Source organism: Rhipicephalus microplus, unplaced genomic scaffold (genome assembly GCF_043290135.1).
Source record: "Rhipicephalus microplus isolate Deutch F79 unplaced genomic scaffold, USDA_Rmic scaffold_13, whole genome shotgun sequence".
NCBI lineage: Eukaryota > Metazoa > Arthropoda > Arachnida > Ixodida > Ixodidae > Rhipicephalus > Rhipicephalus microplus.
Window position 1 is genome coordinate 33,432,355 of NW_027464586.1, and position 18,388 is coordinate 33,450,742.

The 18,388-nt window shown below is 47.5% G+C and overlaps 1 protein-coding gene and 2 pseudogenes across 7 annotated transcripts in view; 2 read left to right on the forward strand and 1 right to left on the reverse strand.

The window, feature by feature from the left end:
• Nucleotides 1-18,388, forward strand: part of LOC119163012 (uncharacterized) — a 434,320-nt gene that overhangs the window by 28,555 nt on the left and 387,377 nt on the right. For all 7 annotated transcript variants that reach the window (XM_075882725.1, XM_075882727.1, XM_037414895.2 and 4 more), the window contains exons 2-3: nt 13,934-14,094; nt 14,158-14,284. In XM_075882725.1, coding sequence (XP_075738840.1) covers nt 14,012-14,094; nt 14,158-14,284 — 210 coding nt within the window. In that variant the 5' untranslated portion in view covers nt 13,934-14,011. The remainder of the gene's footprint in view (nt 1-13,933; nt 14,095-14,157; nt 14,285-18,388) is intronic.
• Nucleotides 5,118-6,879, reverse strand: LOC142784061 (uncharacterized; annotated as a pseudogene).
• Nucleotides 6,945-13,729, forward strand: LOC142783958 (uncharacterized; annotated as a pseudogene).

An 18,388-nucleotide genomic window follows, 5' to 3' on the forward strand; every position in this document is an offset into this window, starting at 1 on the left:
GCAGCAACGACAACTTCAGTTATCTATGTAATTGCAAACACCGTGAAACACATCTAACGTGTGCTGCAGCAAAAACAGTGAGCTTCATCGATTTACACGTCCTTGACTGCTACGGACGGCCCCGGACGCCGGCGCTGCATTCATTTTTCTCGGGGACCGACCGGAAGCTCCGCCCACTGATCCAGGATAGCTCGCACACATGTTCGTTTTTCGCTTGCCTGGTGGCCTGCGGGTGGCCCGGGACTGTCCGAACAAATTCTTTTGGGCAGCTGGCAGACGACGACGCGGGGAGCATGCCTGTGCGACCTCCTTAAGGTGGTAGGCAACCTTCAAAAGTAATTTTTTTTTTCGCGAAATAAATTTTTAGGGTTTTGTTTTTCTTGCACGCCCAAACATTCACATATATGTTGCAACAAAAATTATCCTCCTAGCGTCATTAGTTTGCGAGCTACAACAAGTTTTCTATACCCTATGCTCCTATAGCAAAACCAAAACCACATTTCCAACTGTGGTTTCGGTTTCGAAAAATCGCTTTCAAAAGCAAGTGTTGATTTGTCTATATTAATGCTATTCAAAATACTTTATGCATTTTATTGTGACTGTATATAAGATAATGTCATTAAATACAACTTTGTGTTTAAAAGTCTTTGTGAATCTCTAACAACAGCCACAAGGGGGACGCACGATGCTCTTTGGAATTTTTGTTGTTTGCTTTGGTCAGGCTACGTCAGGCTTCGTTCTGCATTTGTTCCACGTGTCAACGCTACTAGGGCTGTATCCTTAGGCCACCTGGACCATATTAGGACCAGCATGGGGAAGTGCAGAACACAGAAGACGAAGCGCAAGTTTGCTGGAAATCGCTACACGACAACGAGGCTGCCTATTGACACAGACACCGGTGTTTCGGCGACCGCGAAGAAGCTTGGGACATAAACAAGGCGTACCAGGCTCCACTAGAGAATTCTGCGCTCCAAGGGAACAGGATAATGGACATTGGTATTCTTTCTTCAGTGTTTTTATCGCTGGCATGTTCCGAATGCATGAACACAACACTGAAGCTCGAGGAACGCTCTCGCCAAGGGATATGCTCGGCTTGTGCGGTCGTGTGTACCGACTGTGGGTTCAAGCGCCCATTTCATACGTCGAGAAAGGTGGTTTGTGACAATGAGAACAATTTACGTCTGGTTTACGCAATGCGCCAGTTAGGAAAAGAGCACGCTGGTGCGAAAACTTTTTCTGTTAGCGTCCTCTATCCCGCTTTTGGTAAAATTTAGGGTGTCGCCGGTATGGCCGTAAAAGGTGAAAATTGATAGAAGACACAACACACGACTCACGCACTGTTAAGAAAATAGAAACAAAAGAAGGCTGTATTTAATTAAGAAAACTAGGTTACAATATTACTCGCGCAACCGTTCAATTCCGCACAACGCACAACCGCTCAAGTCGCTCGCAATTCGCAGACTCTTGTTCGCTCGCCGTTCTCGCTGCGTCTCTAGCTCTTCCCGCACTTTCTCGCTTTCCCCTCTCGACCACAGATCCGAGTACACATACGCGCACGCTGACACAAACGCGCACGCACCACACACACACACACACACGTGCACGTGCACAAATTGTTCCACGAAGTCAGTGGGGGAAGTCCGTCGCTTCGCCATTCGGGGAAGCAGTGTCCAACGTCCCACAGGCCACGGATGCACAAAGCGGCATGTTTCCCTCTTCTTGCACCCGAACTCGCAAGGTGCAATAAAGCGGGCCGCCGCCTTTGTGCTGACCCGGCGCCCGCAGCTCTGGGAGGCTCGCCGATCGCTGCTGCCTGTAAACAAGGAGGACGGCCCCCCTCGAGTGACCAACCGACACTCGCACCACACAACACATGCAAAAAGAAATAAATAAAACAAAACTTAGAAGATTTGAGGCAGTCGCGTACACTCGGTCGTCCTGACAGTCATTAACGTCCTCGTTAATGGAAAAAAAAAAAATCATAAACAAACCCACACGCCAATACACAAACAGAATTGTTTCCTTCGTCGAAGAAAACAAGAAAAAAAAAGAGCAACTGTTTAAGTTCGCACAGTTCACTCGGTAAATCTGTGCACGCACTGAAGTTCTTAACCAGATGCCAACGCAACTATGGAGCACTCGCATAGGGATGGGTCTTGGCGCAGCTACGGGCCAAACGTCTCAGTCGCTGTACCTCACATTCGGGAGCGTCCGACTCCTCCGCAGACTGCAGACTCTCCATCGTCATCAAGGTGTGAATGCGGATTGGTCGTTGTCCAGCACTTCAACTGCGACACGTGCGCAGTTGTCGCGAAGCGGCTCGCCCTTGTTTTGTCAAAGTCGGCAACTCAATACGTGTCAGCTGGCAACACTGCCGTGATTACAAGGGGGCCCCTATATTTTGGCTGGGCTTTGGCAGGCTTTCCCGTCTGTTCTGGAGCCCTCGTCATGAAGACCACGTCACCGACACCGTACATCTTAGCCGGGAAGTGGCGCTTGTCGTAAGCGACCTTCATCTTCTTCTGCTCGCTCATGAGGCGCTGCCGTACACGTTCGCGCAGCCCGCCGGGCTCCTTCCACTCTGACGCTTTAGATTCAACCAAGCGCTTCAGTGCCACGCTGTGAAATTCCGGTAGATAACCATGTAACATCTCGAAGGGAGTCTTCCCGGTCGTCTTGTTTACAGCGTTGTTCAAGCTGCACTCAGCCTCACTGAGCTTTTCGTCCCAATCTCGCTGCTCTGTATCGACCATCGATGTAGTAATGACTGGTAGAAGTGTATGGTTCACTCGCTCGACCAGGCCGTTAGCTTGAGGATGTCGAGTGGAGTTGAGCACATGGTTTATCCCTCTGACACTGCAAAAATCTTCAAACGCTCGCGATGTGAAGCAGCTGCCCCTGTCAGTAATGATCCACTCTGGTAAGCCTCTCTCTATTATCAATTCGTGTAGCGCTGCGAGCACCAGCTTTGTCAACGTGTCGCGCCTCGGGAACACCCTCACGAACTTCGTCAGGTTGTCCACAATCACCAAAAGGTACTGATTGCGTCGCTTGCTTGGCACAAAGGGTCCTAGATGGTCCATGTGAACCACTTCAAATGGCCTCTTCCCAGGGGGGATAGGGTTCAAAAGTCCTTCTCGCTTCCCGGAAGGAAGCTTGTTGCTTATACACTGGAAGCACTGCGATATATGCTTACGAACATAGTTACGCATGCGTGGAAACCAAAAGTTCTCTTGTATCTTTGCTACTGTGTGGTCTAGTGCAAAATGCCCCATCAAGCCGTGGGACTGCACAACTAATGCCTTCTGCATGCTCTTTGGCAGTACGAAATTGTGCCTCGCTTGCTCACCTTGCCCTATCTTCCGCACAAGCCGTCCGTCCATAATCGAGTAACCTTCAGTTCTTCGTCTTTTATCCTTGGTGCGGCATTCTTGTGGCTTTTCCAGCATCGTTATGATCTCTCTTAGCTCCTCGTCTCCCCTCTGCAGTACCAAGACGTGATCGGCAACAGTGAAAGTGACACACACTTCGAAACGGTCCGCAAGGAGTGTACTCAACGTGTCAGTTGGGTCCTCGACGGCTCCTCGGCTCAGCGAGTCCACATGAAGCATTCGTGCTCCTGGGCGATGCTTGATTGTAAATGTGAACTTTTGAATTAAGTCGTACCAACGCACGATTTGCGGTTTAAGCGTTCGCTGTGCGTTGAGGTACACAAGCGCCTGGCAGTCGGTCACGATGGTAAATGATATTCCAAGTAACAACAGCCTAAGTCGGTCCACAGCCCACACTATTGCCATTAGTTCCAATTTGGATGAGTGGTAGTTGCTTTCAGCGTCGGTCGTCTTTTTACTCACGCAGTAAACGAGATGCCACTCGCCGCCTTTTCTCTGCAGGAGCATGGCTGCCAAACCTTTTGTGCTGGCGTCAGTATGCAGCTCCGTTTCCGCATTTGGATCGTACAACTGTAGCACCGGTTCGCACGTCAGCTTGGCCTTCAAAGCCGCAAAACTCTCATTTTGCTCAGCACTCCACTGAAAAGCCGTGTCCTTCCTGGTCAGTCTAGAAAGGGGCTCGGCAACCAAGGCGTACCGCGGTATGAAGCGTCGAAAAAAACTAGTTAAGCCCAAGAATCTCCTTATGTCGTGAACACTTTTTGGCGTTGGAAATTCGGCTATTGCTCGCACCTTCATGTCGCCCGGCTGCACGGTTCCACCTTTCAGTCGGAAACCGAGTAAGTCTACGCAGTCCATCGGGAAAGCACACTTGCTGAGCCGGAGTGTCAGATTAGCTCTTCGGAATGCCTCAAGTACTAGGCGCAGACGTGTTATGAGCTCATCCCAGTCTTTGGCTGATATTAACACGTCGTCAAGGTAGCACATAGCAACCTTACCTCTCAGTGATCCCAACACACGATTCATGAGACGCTGGAACACGGACGGGGCATTTGTAAGGCTGAATGAACATCATGCGCTCAAATTGCCCTGTCTCATCAGGAGTTATAAATGCAGTTTTTCTTTTAGCCTCTTCGGTCAAAGGGACTTGGAGGTATCCATGTGCCAGGTCAAGGATGACGTATAGTTTGGCCCCGGCAAGACCCTCGAGCTGGTCATCGATAGCTGGCAAGGGATACTTCTCCTTTATCGTCTGAGCGTTCAGCCGACGATAGTCAACAACCACGCGCTGCTCTCCATTTTTCTTTTCGACAAGAATGACTGGGCTCGCATACTCGGAATGTGTCTCAGTTACGATTCCCTCTCTTTTCCACTCTCCGACGATGTCACGTATAGCCTCTCGCTTTGCTGCATTTGTGCGGTAGGGCCGAACAGCCACGGGTGCACTACCAGGTATCTCCTGTATGTCCATCGAAAGGGCAGGTGTGCAGCCAAGTTCGCTGAGATTGGCGGCGAAACAATCCCGGTACTCATTTAGGAGGCACGCGAGCTCACGATGCTGCTCCTCTGTTACGGAGAGGCCCATTTTAATTTCCTCGCACCCAATCGGCCGTCGCGCCTCCGTAACCAGAATTTGCTCTGGCTTCGCCGCTCTGCACTCCTCTCTGCACTCCTCTCTGCACTCCTCTCTGCACTCATTTATTTCCTTCATCTCGCAACCCGGGATGTCCACCTCTGTCGCGTGGCCAAGTCTTTGTCCTTTACGTAGAACCACGTCATCATTTCCGCTCGCAAACACCGGCACAGTAACCTCTTCGTCCTCCATGTCAACAAGAATTTCGCACCCACAGTTGTTGAATAGCACTGCACCATTGACGTTAGACTGCGATGACAGGCTCACCCAATTTATAACATTGGCCTGCAGTGGGGTCTCTTCAGCAGTTTTCAAACATAATTTCGGACATGAAACGAAGGGTTCGAGATGTGAGAATGGGCACTCGTCTCTATGCCAGAATTGCAAGCTGCCGCCCAGCCTAGCGTAGGTCACATATGGCAGCTCGGTAAACGTGCGACCGACAAGCAAATCGACCGACTGGGCCTCGTCGGGTACAACAAGTATCGGTATGTTCTTGCCAACGACGCCATCTATCAGCAAGTCGGCCCGGCACCTGCCAATCGCACGAGCAGCTGGAACGCCCTGGCTGCCGAAACCATACAGAGCTTTAGCATCTTCCAGCATTTCCGCTCCGCACCGCACCACCGCTGATTCGTGCAGTAAGCAACCGGAACTGCCTGTGTCTATCATGCCAATCAAAGTCTCATTGCCATTCCATTTAACATGCTTCAAAAGCACGCCAGGGTCAATTTTCTCTCCAGAGACAGCATTGGTCTCATTTCTGGGGCCTTTTGCTTGGCAGTGTTTTTGGGTATGCCCAGTCTTCCCACATTTTAGACATTTTTCTATTCGTCTTTCCTCTGGGCAATCCCGCGAAATGTGTCCGAATTTAAAACAATTATAACATTTTCGCTCACCGTTCTGATTTGTGATAGGTGGTCGCTGGTCCCGCCTGTTGTACCCGGACGCACCCTGCAGCGGTGCCTTGGGTGCCGGTTGCATAACGAGGTGCATCGCTCGTCGCTCTTCGCTCAGCCGCTGTCGCGAAGCGTTCTCGTCGCTCACGGTCGATCCTCTCAAATTCCTGAATGTCGTGCAACAGGTCATCCGCGTCTTCGTGTGACCTTCTAAGAAGCATCGTGCATAACTCCCGCGATCGGAGACCGGTCAGCACCTGCTCCCTCGTATCACAGAAATCCAAATGCGCCTCTCTGCAAAGGCGCACCTTCTCGTGGAAGTACGCAGCCGTGTTCTCATTTCGCTGCTGCATTCGCTCTTGCATACGCCTCCATCGCTCCGCCGCCCGAGTCTGGCTGTAGAAAGTCCGCCCGAACATCCACTCGAAATCGTCCCACGATAAAATTTCGGCAGCTCTCGAATGGTACCAATCTTTTGCGGCGCCGACCAGGTTACACTTGGCAGTTTCGAGCAGGAATGGTGTTGGCCACCGGTGAAGCGTAGCCGTCTGGCGCAAACCTTCCATCCATTCCCGGGCTGCTGACGCGCAACCATCACCGGAAAAGTCTGGAATATTCCTGCTCAAATCGGGCATCACCTGAAACGTGTTGATGGCCGCCTGGTGTGGAGCCCCCGACGACTCCGGCTGAGGCAGCTGCCGCAGCAGGTCCGCCAACAAGCGGTCTTTCTCACGCAAAGCGTCGAAAAGTTCCCGCTTGGTGAGCCCAGCACAGTCGTCGTCATCACGGTGACCACTCTCCTCCGGCGATGATCCGTCCAGCATGGCTGCTGTGAGATCTCTGGAAGTGCACACTCATTGGAAGTCCACCATCGCATTGTTCTCGCCCTGATGCAATCGCACTTCTCGCTAAGATTTTTCAAACTCGTTCTGAACGTTTTCTAAAATCGGTCAAATCCCACTTCTGATGAATGTTAGCGTCCTCTATCCCGCTTTTGGTAAAATTTAGGGTGTCGCCGGTATGGCCGTAAAAGGTGAAAATTGATAGAAAACACAACACACGACTCACGCACTGTTAAGAAAATGGAAACAAAAGAAGGCTGTATTTAATTAAGAAAACTAGGTTACAATATTACTCGCGCAACCGTTCAATTCCGCACAACGCACAACCGCTCAAGTCGCTCGCAATTCGCAGACTCTTGTTCGCTCGCCGTTCTCGCTGCGTCTCTGGCTCTTCCCGCGCTTTCTCGCTCTCCCCTCTCGACATCAGATCCGAGTACACAAATGCACACACTGACACAAACGTGCACGCACCACACACATCCACACACACGTGCACGTGCACAAATTGTTCCACGAAGTCAGTGGGGGAAGTCCGTCGCTTCGCCATTCGGGAAAGCAGTGTCGAACGTCCCACAGGCCACGGATGCACAAAGCGGCGTGTTTCCCTCTTGCACACGAACTCGCAAGGTGCAATAAAGTGGGCCGCCGCCTTTGTGCTGACCCGGTGCCCGCAGCTCTGGGAGGCTCGCCGATCGCTGCTGCCCGTAAACAAGGAGGACGGCCCCCCTCGAGTGACCAACAGACACTCGCACGACACAACACACGCGAAAAGAAATAAATAAAACAAAACTTAGAAGATTTGAGGCAGTCGCGTACATTTCCAAATTGATGAACATGCCTGCTCCTCCACGTCACTCCGCCTGCGACAAATTGTCATCTCGACTTTCTGCAGCGGCAGGAGAAGTGGCGTTGAAGTCGATGACTGATGCTGCTGTGGAAGTTCGGCGTGTTGTGGGGAGTGCCGAGTATGGTGTTTCAGGTGATGGCACGTGGCAGAAGCGTGGCCATTCATCTTTGAACGGTTGTGTGTCTGTGATTTCTGTTGACATGTGAAAGGTTATTGATGTTGAGGCCCTTTATAATTCATGTAAGTCTTGTAAAACCAAAAGCAAGTTGAGGCAGGATAGTGCTTCATACCAGGAATGGAAGGTAAACCACACTTCCTGCCAAGCAAACAATGAAGGAAGTGCTGACAGTATGGAGACAGTTGGTCTATACCGAATATTTGAAAGGTCGAAAGGCAAAAGAGATTTGAAGTACCTGCAGTACTACGGCGATGGTGATTCCAAGAGCTATGCTGCTGTCAAAGACATGTATGGAAAGGACAGTGTGCAAAAACTGGAATGTATTGGGCATGTCCAGAAGCATGTTGGGTGCCGCCTCAGAAAACTGAAGACAGTGCGTGGACTCGGTGGTAAGGGAAAGCTCACTGATGCCCTCATTGACCGCCTGCAAAACTACTATGGCATTGCCATAAGGGCTAATGTGGGCAACCTTTCTGCAGTGAAAAAGGCTACTCTTGCCAGTCTTTTTCATTGCAGCTCTACCGACAAGCAGCCGAGACATGGCCTGTGTCCACTTGAACTGAAAAGCTGGTGCGGATACCAAAGGGTCTAAGCGCTCGGCCAAGGGAAATATGTACACAAAGGAGGACTTCCAAATGATGTGCCCAACAAAGTTAAAGCTGTCTACAGTGATCTGTGCTCTGATGAACTTCTAATGAAGTGTTCATGGAAAGACTCAAAATGCTAATGAGTGTTTCAATGGTCCAATATGGCAGCGGGCACCCAAAGAGGTCTACGTGAGCTTGCCTACACTAATGTTTGCATTGCATGATGCTGTGGCACACTTCAATAATGGCAGTGTAAGCACCCTAGATATCCTGAGCCAAGCTGGCATAGTACCAGGGTACCACACGACGAACGCTTGCATTGCCAGGGATCACCTGCGCATGCAGAATGCTAAATGCAAGTCAGCGCATGGGACAAAACAGGCCAGGAAGAAAAGACGAGTAGCCACCGGAACAAAAGGAGACAATAATGCTTCCGCAGAAGGGCCCAGCTATGAATCTGGTGCATTTTAGGCCTGCACGCGAAGATTGTGACCCTTTTTACAAGCTCGAAAATCTTTGTTTACGTTTTTCTGAAAATAACAATTTGCTCCAAATGTTGCGACGCAAAGTTTCATAACGTGTTTCTCAGTGTATACTTTGAATTGAAATTTGGCACAATGATTTACAACATATATATCTGTGCAGTGAACTAGAATAAAAGAAATCCATCGAATATTTTTTAGTTCACAGCTGAATTCTCCTACAGGTTCAGTCTAAATTGGCTCTTTTCCCCCGTTTTTTTTGTTTTTTTAGTATTACTTCCTTGATATTCACCGCATAATATTTATTCTAGTTCACTGCATAGCTCCAGCCATTAGTTACACAAATGTCAAAGCTTTACTGAATAAACCCACCTATTAGTCACTTATCACACCTGGTGTGGCTAGCACTTTTAATGCAATTTTTGACAAAGATTACCTCCCAATGAATAAATATTCAATATTTCGCTCTGTAAATAGCTGGGTAAATTAAATAAGACATGCTGGCTTTGAGGAAAAAGTTATTTCAACGCTGCCTGCCCTTAAAAAGAATTTTGTTTTTGAGTGGCCTACGACCTTTACTTAGACGTGGGAGATTTTCTACGCACTGTTGCTCTCTCTTTGCTTTTTTGTCCGCTTCTCGCATGTTTCTTGATTTCGCATTGTTTGCGCACCCAGTTCTTGTTATCAGTGTTTCGAGCCACGTCGAGCATGTGCGTATTGCCGAAGGTCACACAAACACGCATTACACTAGCTAGGAGAAACACCGATGGAACGACGCGCGGGTCTACGGTGCGTGCGCTCTCGAGTAGTTCACTTACAATGAGTTGCATCGTAACAGAAATCAGTATAATTCACTACCTAACTGCTGTTTAGGTTGAAATTGGGTCGGTGTTATTGAAAACTTGTCATACCTTGAGAAGATGAAGAAGTCGAAAAAAACGCATGAACTCTCAAGAAAGAAGAGAAAGAAGAAAGCGTCCGCCATGCAGTATTCTAACTGCTATGTGTAAATAATGTACATATAGTCTTGTTTCTTCAAATTCCGTTACCAGTTATTTCACAGTGTTGCTGAAACCCATCCGGAGTACTCACTGGGCAATACATGCTACCAGTGCTCATCGGGAACTTTCGAACGGAAGACAGCACGCCGTGAGGACAGCGGCAACCTTAGAAGAAAGCCAGAAAGTAAATCCTGAAGGGACATATGCCATTGCTTTTCGCCGTGACAGCAACAGTTGACTGAGGTAAGCATGGTCACGCATTGTTAAAGCAAGATGAATCGTGTCAGAGCGCTGAAAGAGAAACGAACGGCACGACAGATGAATACGCGTCTCATCAATGAAGCCAAAACCGTGATGGAAAGTGCTGACAGTGCAAAGGTTTCATTTTTGATTGAACGGCTACAAGACAACAACGCAGATTTGGATAAAGTTAACGCCAAGCTGGAAGAGCTTATTCCAGAGGACGAGTTCGCTACAGTGTTTGAAGCTATGTTGACACATCAAGACGCTGCACTAGAAATGCTGGGACAGGTAAAGGTTCGGGAGTGGCAATTGCATCAAATCCATTGTCCCACGACATCCCAGACACCCGAGGATCGCACACTGCGCAAGAAAATCAAGCTTCCCACACTCCAGCGGCAGACATTTGATGGACAGCTCTCTCAGTGGCATTCGTTTTGGGGAGCAGTTTAGGACCGCTGTTCAGGAAAACAAAAATCTGACAAAAGGAGAAAAGTTTCAGTATCTAAACACTCTTCTGAAAGGGGACGCAGCCGCTGCGATTTCTGGGCTACAAACGACGGCCGAGTGCTACGACGATGCCATCGAGATTTTAAAAAGTCGTTTTATACCTGTGTCACACGGGCGCGCAAAAAGTCTTTTAAGTGAGCGGTCTTTTACGAAGTTGAAAGACTTTTAACAAAGAGGTGTTTGCGGCGCAGACACACGGCAGCAACGATCTCCTTTTAGTGTTTTCGTTCGAAGACGCTAGCGAAAGCGTGGCGTTAGCAGTTAAAAGAGAAGCAATGAAAATTAAACGATGTATCACGATGTACAAATTAAAGACTTGTTGCACTGCTCGTTTCTTCAAATAAATTTAAGAATAAGAGATGAAGAAACACCAATGTGAATGCTTTTTGCACTAGATAAGGAAGCATTCCCATAACCAGCGACGTGCACAAGTCCGTCTGGCACCACTGTGCTTTTATTTACCGTATTGGTTTTTCGCTGCTCTCGACACGTTACGGGCGACCGTACGGGAGAAAAAGCGAGGATCGCAAGCCTCACGGCCTGCCTTCTCGCTCTGGAAAGCGAGGCAGACGCTACAAGAGCCGCCAAGGAGAGGATAAAGCAGCGCAAGACCGAGCGTCACCACGTGATATGGCCGACGTGTTGTAGCTGCTTACGAGAGTAGAAAAGGAAATAACCATTAAAAGAGTTCATTACACCTTCTGCAGGATATGAAATTTGTTTTTACAAAGAGTTTTGGTGACAGAAAATTAAGCATTCGCTCTTTTTTTCCCACCATTCGAAAATTGCACTGGTTTCGAGGCTACTCATTCGGAGCCGTAAAAGAGATCGACGAACGCCGTTTACGAAAAAGACCGCTTCTGAAAAGGAGTTCGCTCTGTGCCGTGTGTCTGCTGTCAGGAACTCCTTTTCGGAAAAAGACCGCTTACTTAAAAGACTTTTAAGTGCCCGTGTGACAGGGGTATTAGAGATAACCGGCATATTGTACAGGACCATCTACGCCGACTGCGTGCTCTACCAGCAGTTGATTCTTCAAAAGACGTCTACAACCTCCGAAAGCTGTTGGATTACGTGCAGTGTCACATCAGGGGTCTGAAAGGATTAAACGTTAGTCCTGCCAGTTATGCAACTATCATGACGGATATTTTGTTGAAGGCATTGCCAACAGATATCGTCGTCGGTTATTACCGGAAAGAAGCCAACCTAAGGTTACCATCTACGACAGTCAATGCAGGCTCGGGACAACAACAGCATGACTCATCATCAACAGCCACAGCCGAGAAGGAGTTGCAAGAACTCCTGACGTATCTTCGCGTGGAAGTTAAAGCTGCGAAAGAAGTGAAGCTCATGAATTTAAAGGAAAGAAAGGCGCCCGTCTACCTGAAGAGAAAAGGAGCTTGAACGACACTCTACCAACAGCAGCAGTCTTGCAGTGTTCGTCAAAAGCTAAGGATAAAGACTGTTTTGTGGGTCTACAAAGCACGCTACTCCAGTTTGTGAAAGCAGTATTACCCATGAAGAAAAGTTGTGGAAATTGGCTGCTGAGAAGCGATCTTATCGATGCACTGTAAGAGGGCATCTAGCCAAGCACTGCTACAGAAAAGTCAAGTGTGGAACATACGGAGGTAGACACGTCTCTTCAGTGTGCGATCCCAAATGGAAACCGAAAAAGAAAGATCACAAAGGCTCCCTAAGTGCAAATAGTCCGCATACTACCTATCATTCGTATGTTGACTCTGCAACAACAACAAAAACCAGATACTTTGGAAAAAAGAAAAAAAAGTAGATATAGAATATTGAATACTGTAAACATAAATTAAGAGCACTAACAAATACAGTATACAAGGAAAAAAACCTTCAGGTGTTATGCCACCTTTTTCGTTTCGTGGAAAATACTGTGGATATAAGGCACAATGGCCGTCTTCATTTTTCTGTATTCAGGTGTAGCACATGCCTCCTCTATCACGCTACGGCGAGACATTACTTTTCAGTGTAGCCTCAGCCACATATACCACAACACGCCTTGCATAATCAGCTTTTTCCATGTGGGCAATTTGCTGGATGAACGATTCATGAATCAGTGCGTGCGTGCATGACTTCTCGAGAGCATTCCTCATGCGCATCTGAACAATACCACTTTTGACTAGTTCAGAATGTACCGACTGATAAGACAGAAGTTGCTTCCGAGCACGCAGCTCCTACCTCCAGTATATATGATTACCACGGCGATGCAGAGTGATATCAAGTAATTGCATGTTGCTTTCTTCAGGTTTTTTATGTGTAATGTCCAAAGGATTCAGGCACTTATAGAAATATCCAAAATATTCCCGACCCTTTGTCATAAACCGTCTCATCGCATTCAAGGGACACCAAGAAATCATCCACAGAACAGAAAATATGAACGCAGATAGACGACAAGTGCTTTAAAATATTCTTATCACATTCCGTTATGACCAGGTTGCTAAAGGTAGGAATGATACATGTGCCGATACAAATGCCCGTTTTTTGAAGGAAAATGTTTTTATTTCAAGTTGCGAAGGTAAAAAGAAATGAAAGAAGCACTTGGAAGCTGCTCACGCTTGCACCTTGATGGAAAAACAAGTGCACTATTTGTCCCGTACGCATGGCCGCCGAAAGTGACGGCAGATTCCTTTTTTGTTTTTTTGCAAATATTGATCTGCAATGTTTTGTTCACATGTCATTTTTTTTTTTAATATTCCGCTTCGTTCTGGAAATAAACTTCAGTTGTAAGTTCAGTGCTCATTTGTGTTTCTTCCTATCCCTTCACTCTCGTTGTGCTGTTAGTATAATTACATGTATACAGAATTCGACCCCTATGCTAACTGGCAAAATTTGCCTGCAGTGTCCTTACTGTGAAATCCCGAGCAAGTGCCCCCCCCCTCCATTTTTTTGGGAGACTAGAAAGTGTGCCCTTTTCCTTCCCGCCATTTTTGCTGTTTCATGCACCATTTTTATTTTGCCAAATGAGAATGAATGAAAACAGTGCATGCGTATTCAGTGAAGCATTTAACAAGAAGCACGGCTGTGTATTTTTTATTCCTAGTGTGGCTATTCCTCCACCATCACCAATTTTGATCTGAAAAGACCTTTACCTCCCCCCCACCCCCCTTCAATTACTGTCAGATTTTCTTTTACCAGGGGGGGGGGGGGGGGCTTTCTTGAGATTTCATGGTGGTTATGGCAGCCATTTGAATGACAAGCTTGCTGTGGACAAAGCAAAGCCTGCCAGGAGTGCATTGACAAACGGTGCTCCTGCAAATTGGGTACACAAGTTGCTGAGCAAAAGCGTTTCTTGATGCAGGGTCCCCATGATGGTGTGGCTACCACTGAGCCGGCAAGCCCGCTGGAGCGTGGCAGCAGCAGCAGGCTGCTTGCTGCAATGGCGGTGGCGGCTGAGGAGCTGTGCAGCATGAGCCTGGCCTTGACGCAGCCCCGGTACCCGGGGGACTTTCATCTGGCAAGGTGAGAGGAGGAGGCAGAGTGTAAGTCGAATCAGTGCGCTCACCTCAAGCACCCTGTTTTCAGTGTGGAGGGTGGTCCAGCGGCCATGGGGGCGGAGGAGGAGGCCTCGTCGGTGGAGCCAGTGGCCTCGCCCCCTCCACCTGCCAGGAGCCGCAACTCGCACCACAACTGCTTTGGCTTGCCCTACCAGGTCTGTAGTAACCGAAACCTGAACGCAGATAGTGCTCCCTCCCCCCTCTTTCGGCCAACTTGGAAGTAGCCTACTTTCCGTATGAATTTTGTTTTTGTAGCTTTGATTCATTCTTTACTCATAAAGTATGTGCTTCTTCATTTTGCAGGGTAGGTATAGTCCATATGAACAAGCCCACAAAAGTGCACTCGTAAAGCATGGAACAGGGTGTCTGCCAATTTGGAAAACCGGGAAAATCTGGGGAATTCGGGGAATAGTCATGGAATTTCTGCAAGACCTTGCCAGGTCACGAAAACTGACCTGTCTATCTAACTGTCACAAAAATAATCCTGATTAGAGCTAAAAAGTTGCTCCTTCAGCTGCAGCCATGGTTAACACCTGAGCTTGAAGCGTACCCAAAAACTCGAGCAGTGCTGTGCACAAAAACTGCTGATAAGCAAAGCTCCTTAAAAACGACTGTGTGCCTTGGTCATTGCTAGCTTTCATAAAGGCGGTAGGGTGGGGAGAGGGTCTGCTGTGCTTGGTGGTGGGAACGACTGTAGGGGGTTTCCGTCCTATGTACGGCTGATGCAGAAGTATAGGTAAAGTTCTAGCCGCACACAATTGTACTGTGCACGATTGACGTCCCCTTTTCGTAGCTTGAGTCATCGCAGCTACGCGGGTTCGGGCAAATAAGGCAACAGGCTAGGTCAACAAACAACGCGTCTCTTTCGTTTGTCTCTTTCGTTTGTACGGTTGTCATAAAAATCTCCAGAAAATCGAAATTCCTGTGCGTGATCTGGCCGCATTGGCAAAAAAGCAGCTCAATCCGTTCCAGGCGTTTCGAACCTACCCCATTTTATTATAAATGAGTTTAAGAGGCATTTATCTAAACATACAGTAGACTCTCAGTGCGAAACCACGACAGGTACGAATTTGGGAAAATCTCCAGCCAAATTTCACTATGTTCATTGGGCCTAAGTTCGAATGCTCCGAACATATTTCCTAATGACGGCGGGTGATACATACTTTAGTACGGAAACTGTGAAACGAAGGCCGAGAGCAGCATACTCGAGCTTTGGAAGTGTGCGGGCGACTGGTGCACGCACTGTCTTCTACAGTGCGTGTGATTGTCGTTGCCACAACTGTTGTGGACAGAACCGCAGTCGTTGTTGACACGATTATATTTGGCGACGACGTAACTGAAAGAACCTCGAAAGTGTGCACTCAACCAGTCAAATTAACGCCGCTTTCCGCAAACTCTGCGGACAGAACTGCAGCAGATGCGATCTTGGATTGTGTAAAACGACTTAGTTTTGGCGCCTACATATCCAAGCACAGGAGGATCGTAAAAGGAGCTACCGTTTGCCGAAACGATGGCAGACGAAACTGCGGTCGCGGCGACGCGATAGCGATCTACGAGCTCTGAGGGCACGCAGCGGTAGATTAAAGGCCGTAAATATGTAAAAAGAACAAAAGAAAACAAAAGTCGCAGTTTTGCCGTAAGTGCGAAGCAATGAATGCGACAGCCACAACTTGGAGTGTCACGTTGAGAACGGCAAGCAGATCGTAACGTGCAACGCGCTGCTCTCACACAGATGACACAAGAAAACGATACACACAGGACGAGAGCAAACTAACATTTACCGCTGGACACGTAACGTACTGTTTAAACAAAAAGGATGCACGATATGTAATTACAGTTACTGATGCGTACAAACTAACAAGTGTCCCAGTTGTTATACCTCGCTGTGTTTGAAAAGCGTGCTCTTTTCACAAACGTGGCTTGTGCAGAGACCGAAGTGACCCTTGTGGGCCCGGAAACTAATGCAATCGTTCCAGTAAAAGCCAGAGGCACACGATTCTTCCCACCAAAGGATAAGCACACGCGCACAAGCATCTAAATCCCCCCCCCATATGCGGGGCAAAGGGCAAAGTACGTGTGAAAGATAAGCGCAGGTCGGCGCATTGCGACGAGTTGGGGCTTTATTTTTTTTTGTGTTCATGTATATATACATATATATATATATATATATATACATATATACACACATACATATACATACGGTGAATGATGGTGGCGACGGGAAGAAAACCAACTAAGATTGTCCATATAATTGCTAATATTTATTAATAGAAAGGGCCAGACGCATTTTGGCGTTCCTGTCAAAAGTAAGAATCTAGTAGTGAGCAAAGCTTTGACCCGCGCTTTTGCGACAGCCAGCTGCATTGTCTCGTCCGTTCACGTGTGTCCCGGGAAGACTTAAGTTTTGACGCAAATAGATTTTGTTAGTTGTGTTGATCCTTTGAGATTTTCACCTTAGTGGGAAACCCTACTCTCGTGTGTTCGGCCACTCCAAGCTACCATAAGACTGCAACGCTGATGGTGGCACTTGCAATTGAGACCCCCCCCCCCCCCCCCTCCTTGTTTTTCAGGTTATTTGTTTGTTTGTATTTGGGTTTTTTGGTGTCGAAAAAAAAAAAAAGCCAGGCGCAAATAATTCGGCCCTTTTCCTCCTCCCCTGTTGCAGAAGTCTCTCGTATTCAGAATCCTTGAACTTGGCAGGTATGCAATGCAAAACCGATCTCTGGAACCTAGGTATCCCAGTGCCTATGTCCTTCAGAGAACGCAACCAGGATGTGCTTGATGTTTCGATTGACTTACTCTGTTGGTTCAACTGAGCATGGTAGGTGGTTGTTTTCTTGTGCTTAATGCCCTACGTTGCGCACGTGTAAGCAAACACCTTCGCAGTGAAATATCGTCTACAATCAACTGCTCAGGGAACCCGAACCTGATGAAAACCTCCATCAACTTCTCTAAGATCACTCGAGCCGTCAGCTTCTTAAGGGGGGAAAATTCTAACCATCTAGTGAAGTGATATGTGATCACCAGCAAAAAGAGGTGAATGATTTCGCGATTGTATCACAGGTGACATTCATTGCGCTCCACACATCTCATAGGAACATGACTAGTGATACGGTCTTGAACAGTACTATGAAACTTGTTGACCAGAAAGTCAACATCATGCAGGAATCAAAAAGCAAAAAAATTCTCGTACATAGAACCAAGCATGTTCACAATAGACGCGTCATCTTTTTTAGCATTAAAGTTTGGTATATACTTATGCACAAAGTTTTTCTTCACATACAACATACACACTAGTCATCACCGCCTTGTGATCTGACGAGCCTTCAACGATGGAGCACTTGTGTTGATTATGGGCAAGTTCGCCATTTACAAAAACAGTCTAAGACAGAATTTTTGCGAGTTGGGTGGCTGACAAGTTGGGTCATACTGAAAGACAAGGACATCTCGATAACCAATTCGCAGCGCTTTTTATCAAGCCCAGTTGACCTGAGTGATTGCCAGTCAGTATGTAGGAAACCAAAATCGCCTGCGATTATCAATTTCCCCTTATAGTGGCCTATGCAGTGCTATGTAATTTCTTACAAGGTCAAAAAAGTCAGTATTCATAGTAGGGGGCGGTAAATTGTGTCTAATACAACAGCTGAAGTTCCAACCATGATTTTACACCATAGTGACTTAGTATCTGGTAGGTAGGAAGAAATCAATGCCTTTCTTTATAAATATCACTTCGCCTCCCCCCCGCCCACCAATTCTGTCCTTGCTTAGTGCACTAACATTTAACTAAGAATTCGCTATTCCGTATTGTGCCGTGTTACTAGGTTTCCGCCACGCAGATTACAGTCAGATTGTGAGATTCAACGAGACGGTTGATGTCTCACTGACCTTTGTGAAACGTTATTGATAAAAATTCGTACTTTAACGGTCAAAATTGTGACCTGCTTATCAGGAGGCAGTCAGACAGTGCACCGCAATCCGGAGGTTTTCAGAATACAGCGTTTCGAATCATCCCATCATAGCGAACAATATCAGTAACCTAGGTATCAAAATGCAGATGAGCTGACTGCGTGCCATTTCTTGAGTCAGTCGAATGTCGCTATGGATTTCTGCGTAGGAGGTGAACACGGGCAGAGAAATCCCTGTTTATGAATATGTTAGTGTTCTTGAGTTTCTGGGAATTTTTCAGTATTTCTAGTTTAAGCCTGAAGTCAAGCAGATTTGTTATGACAGGATCGTCCTTCGTCGTGCCTTCGAGCTCC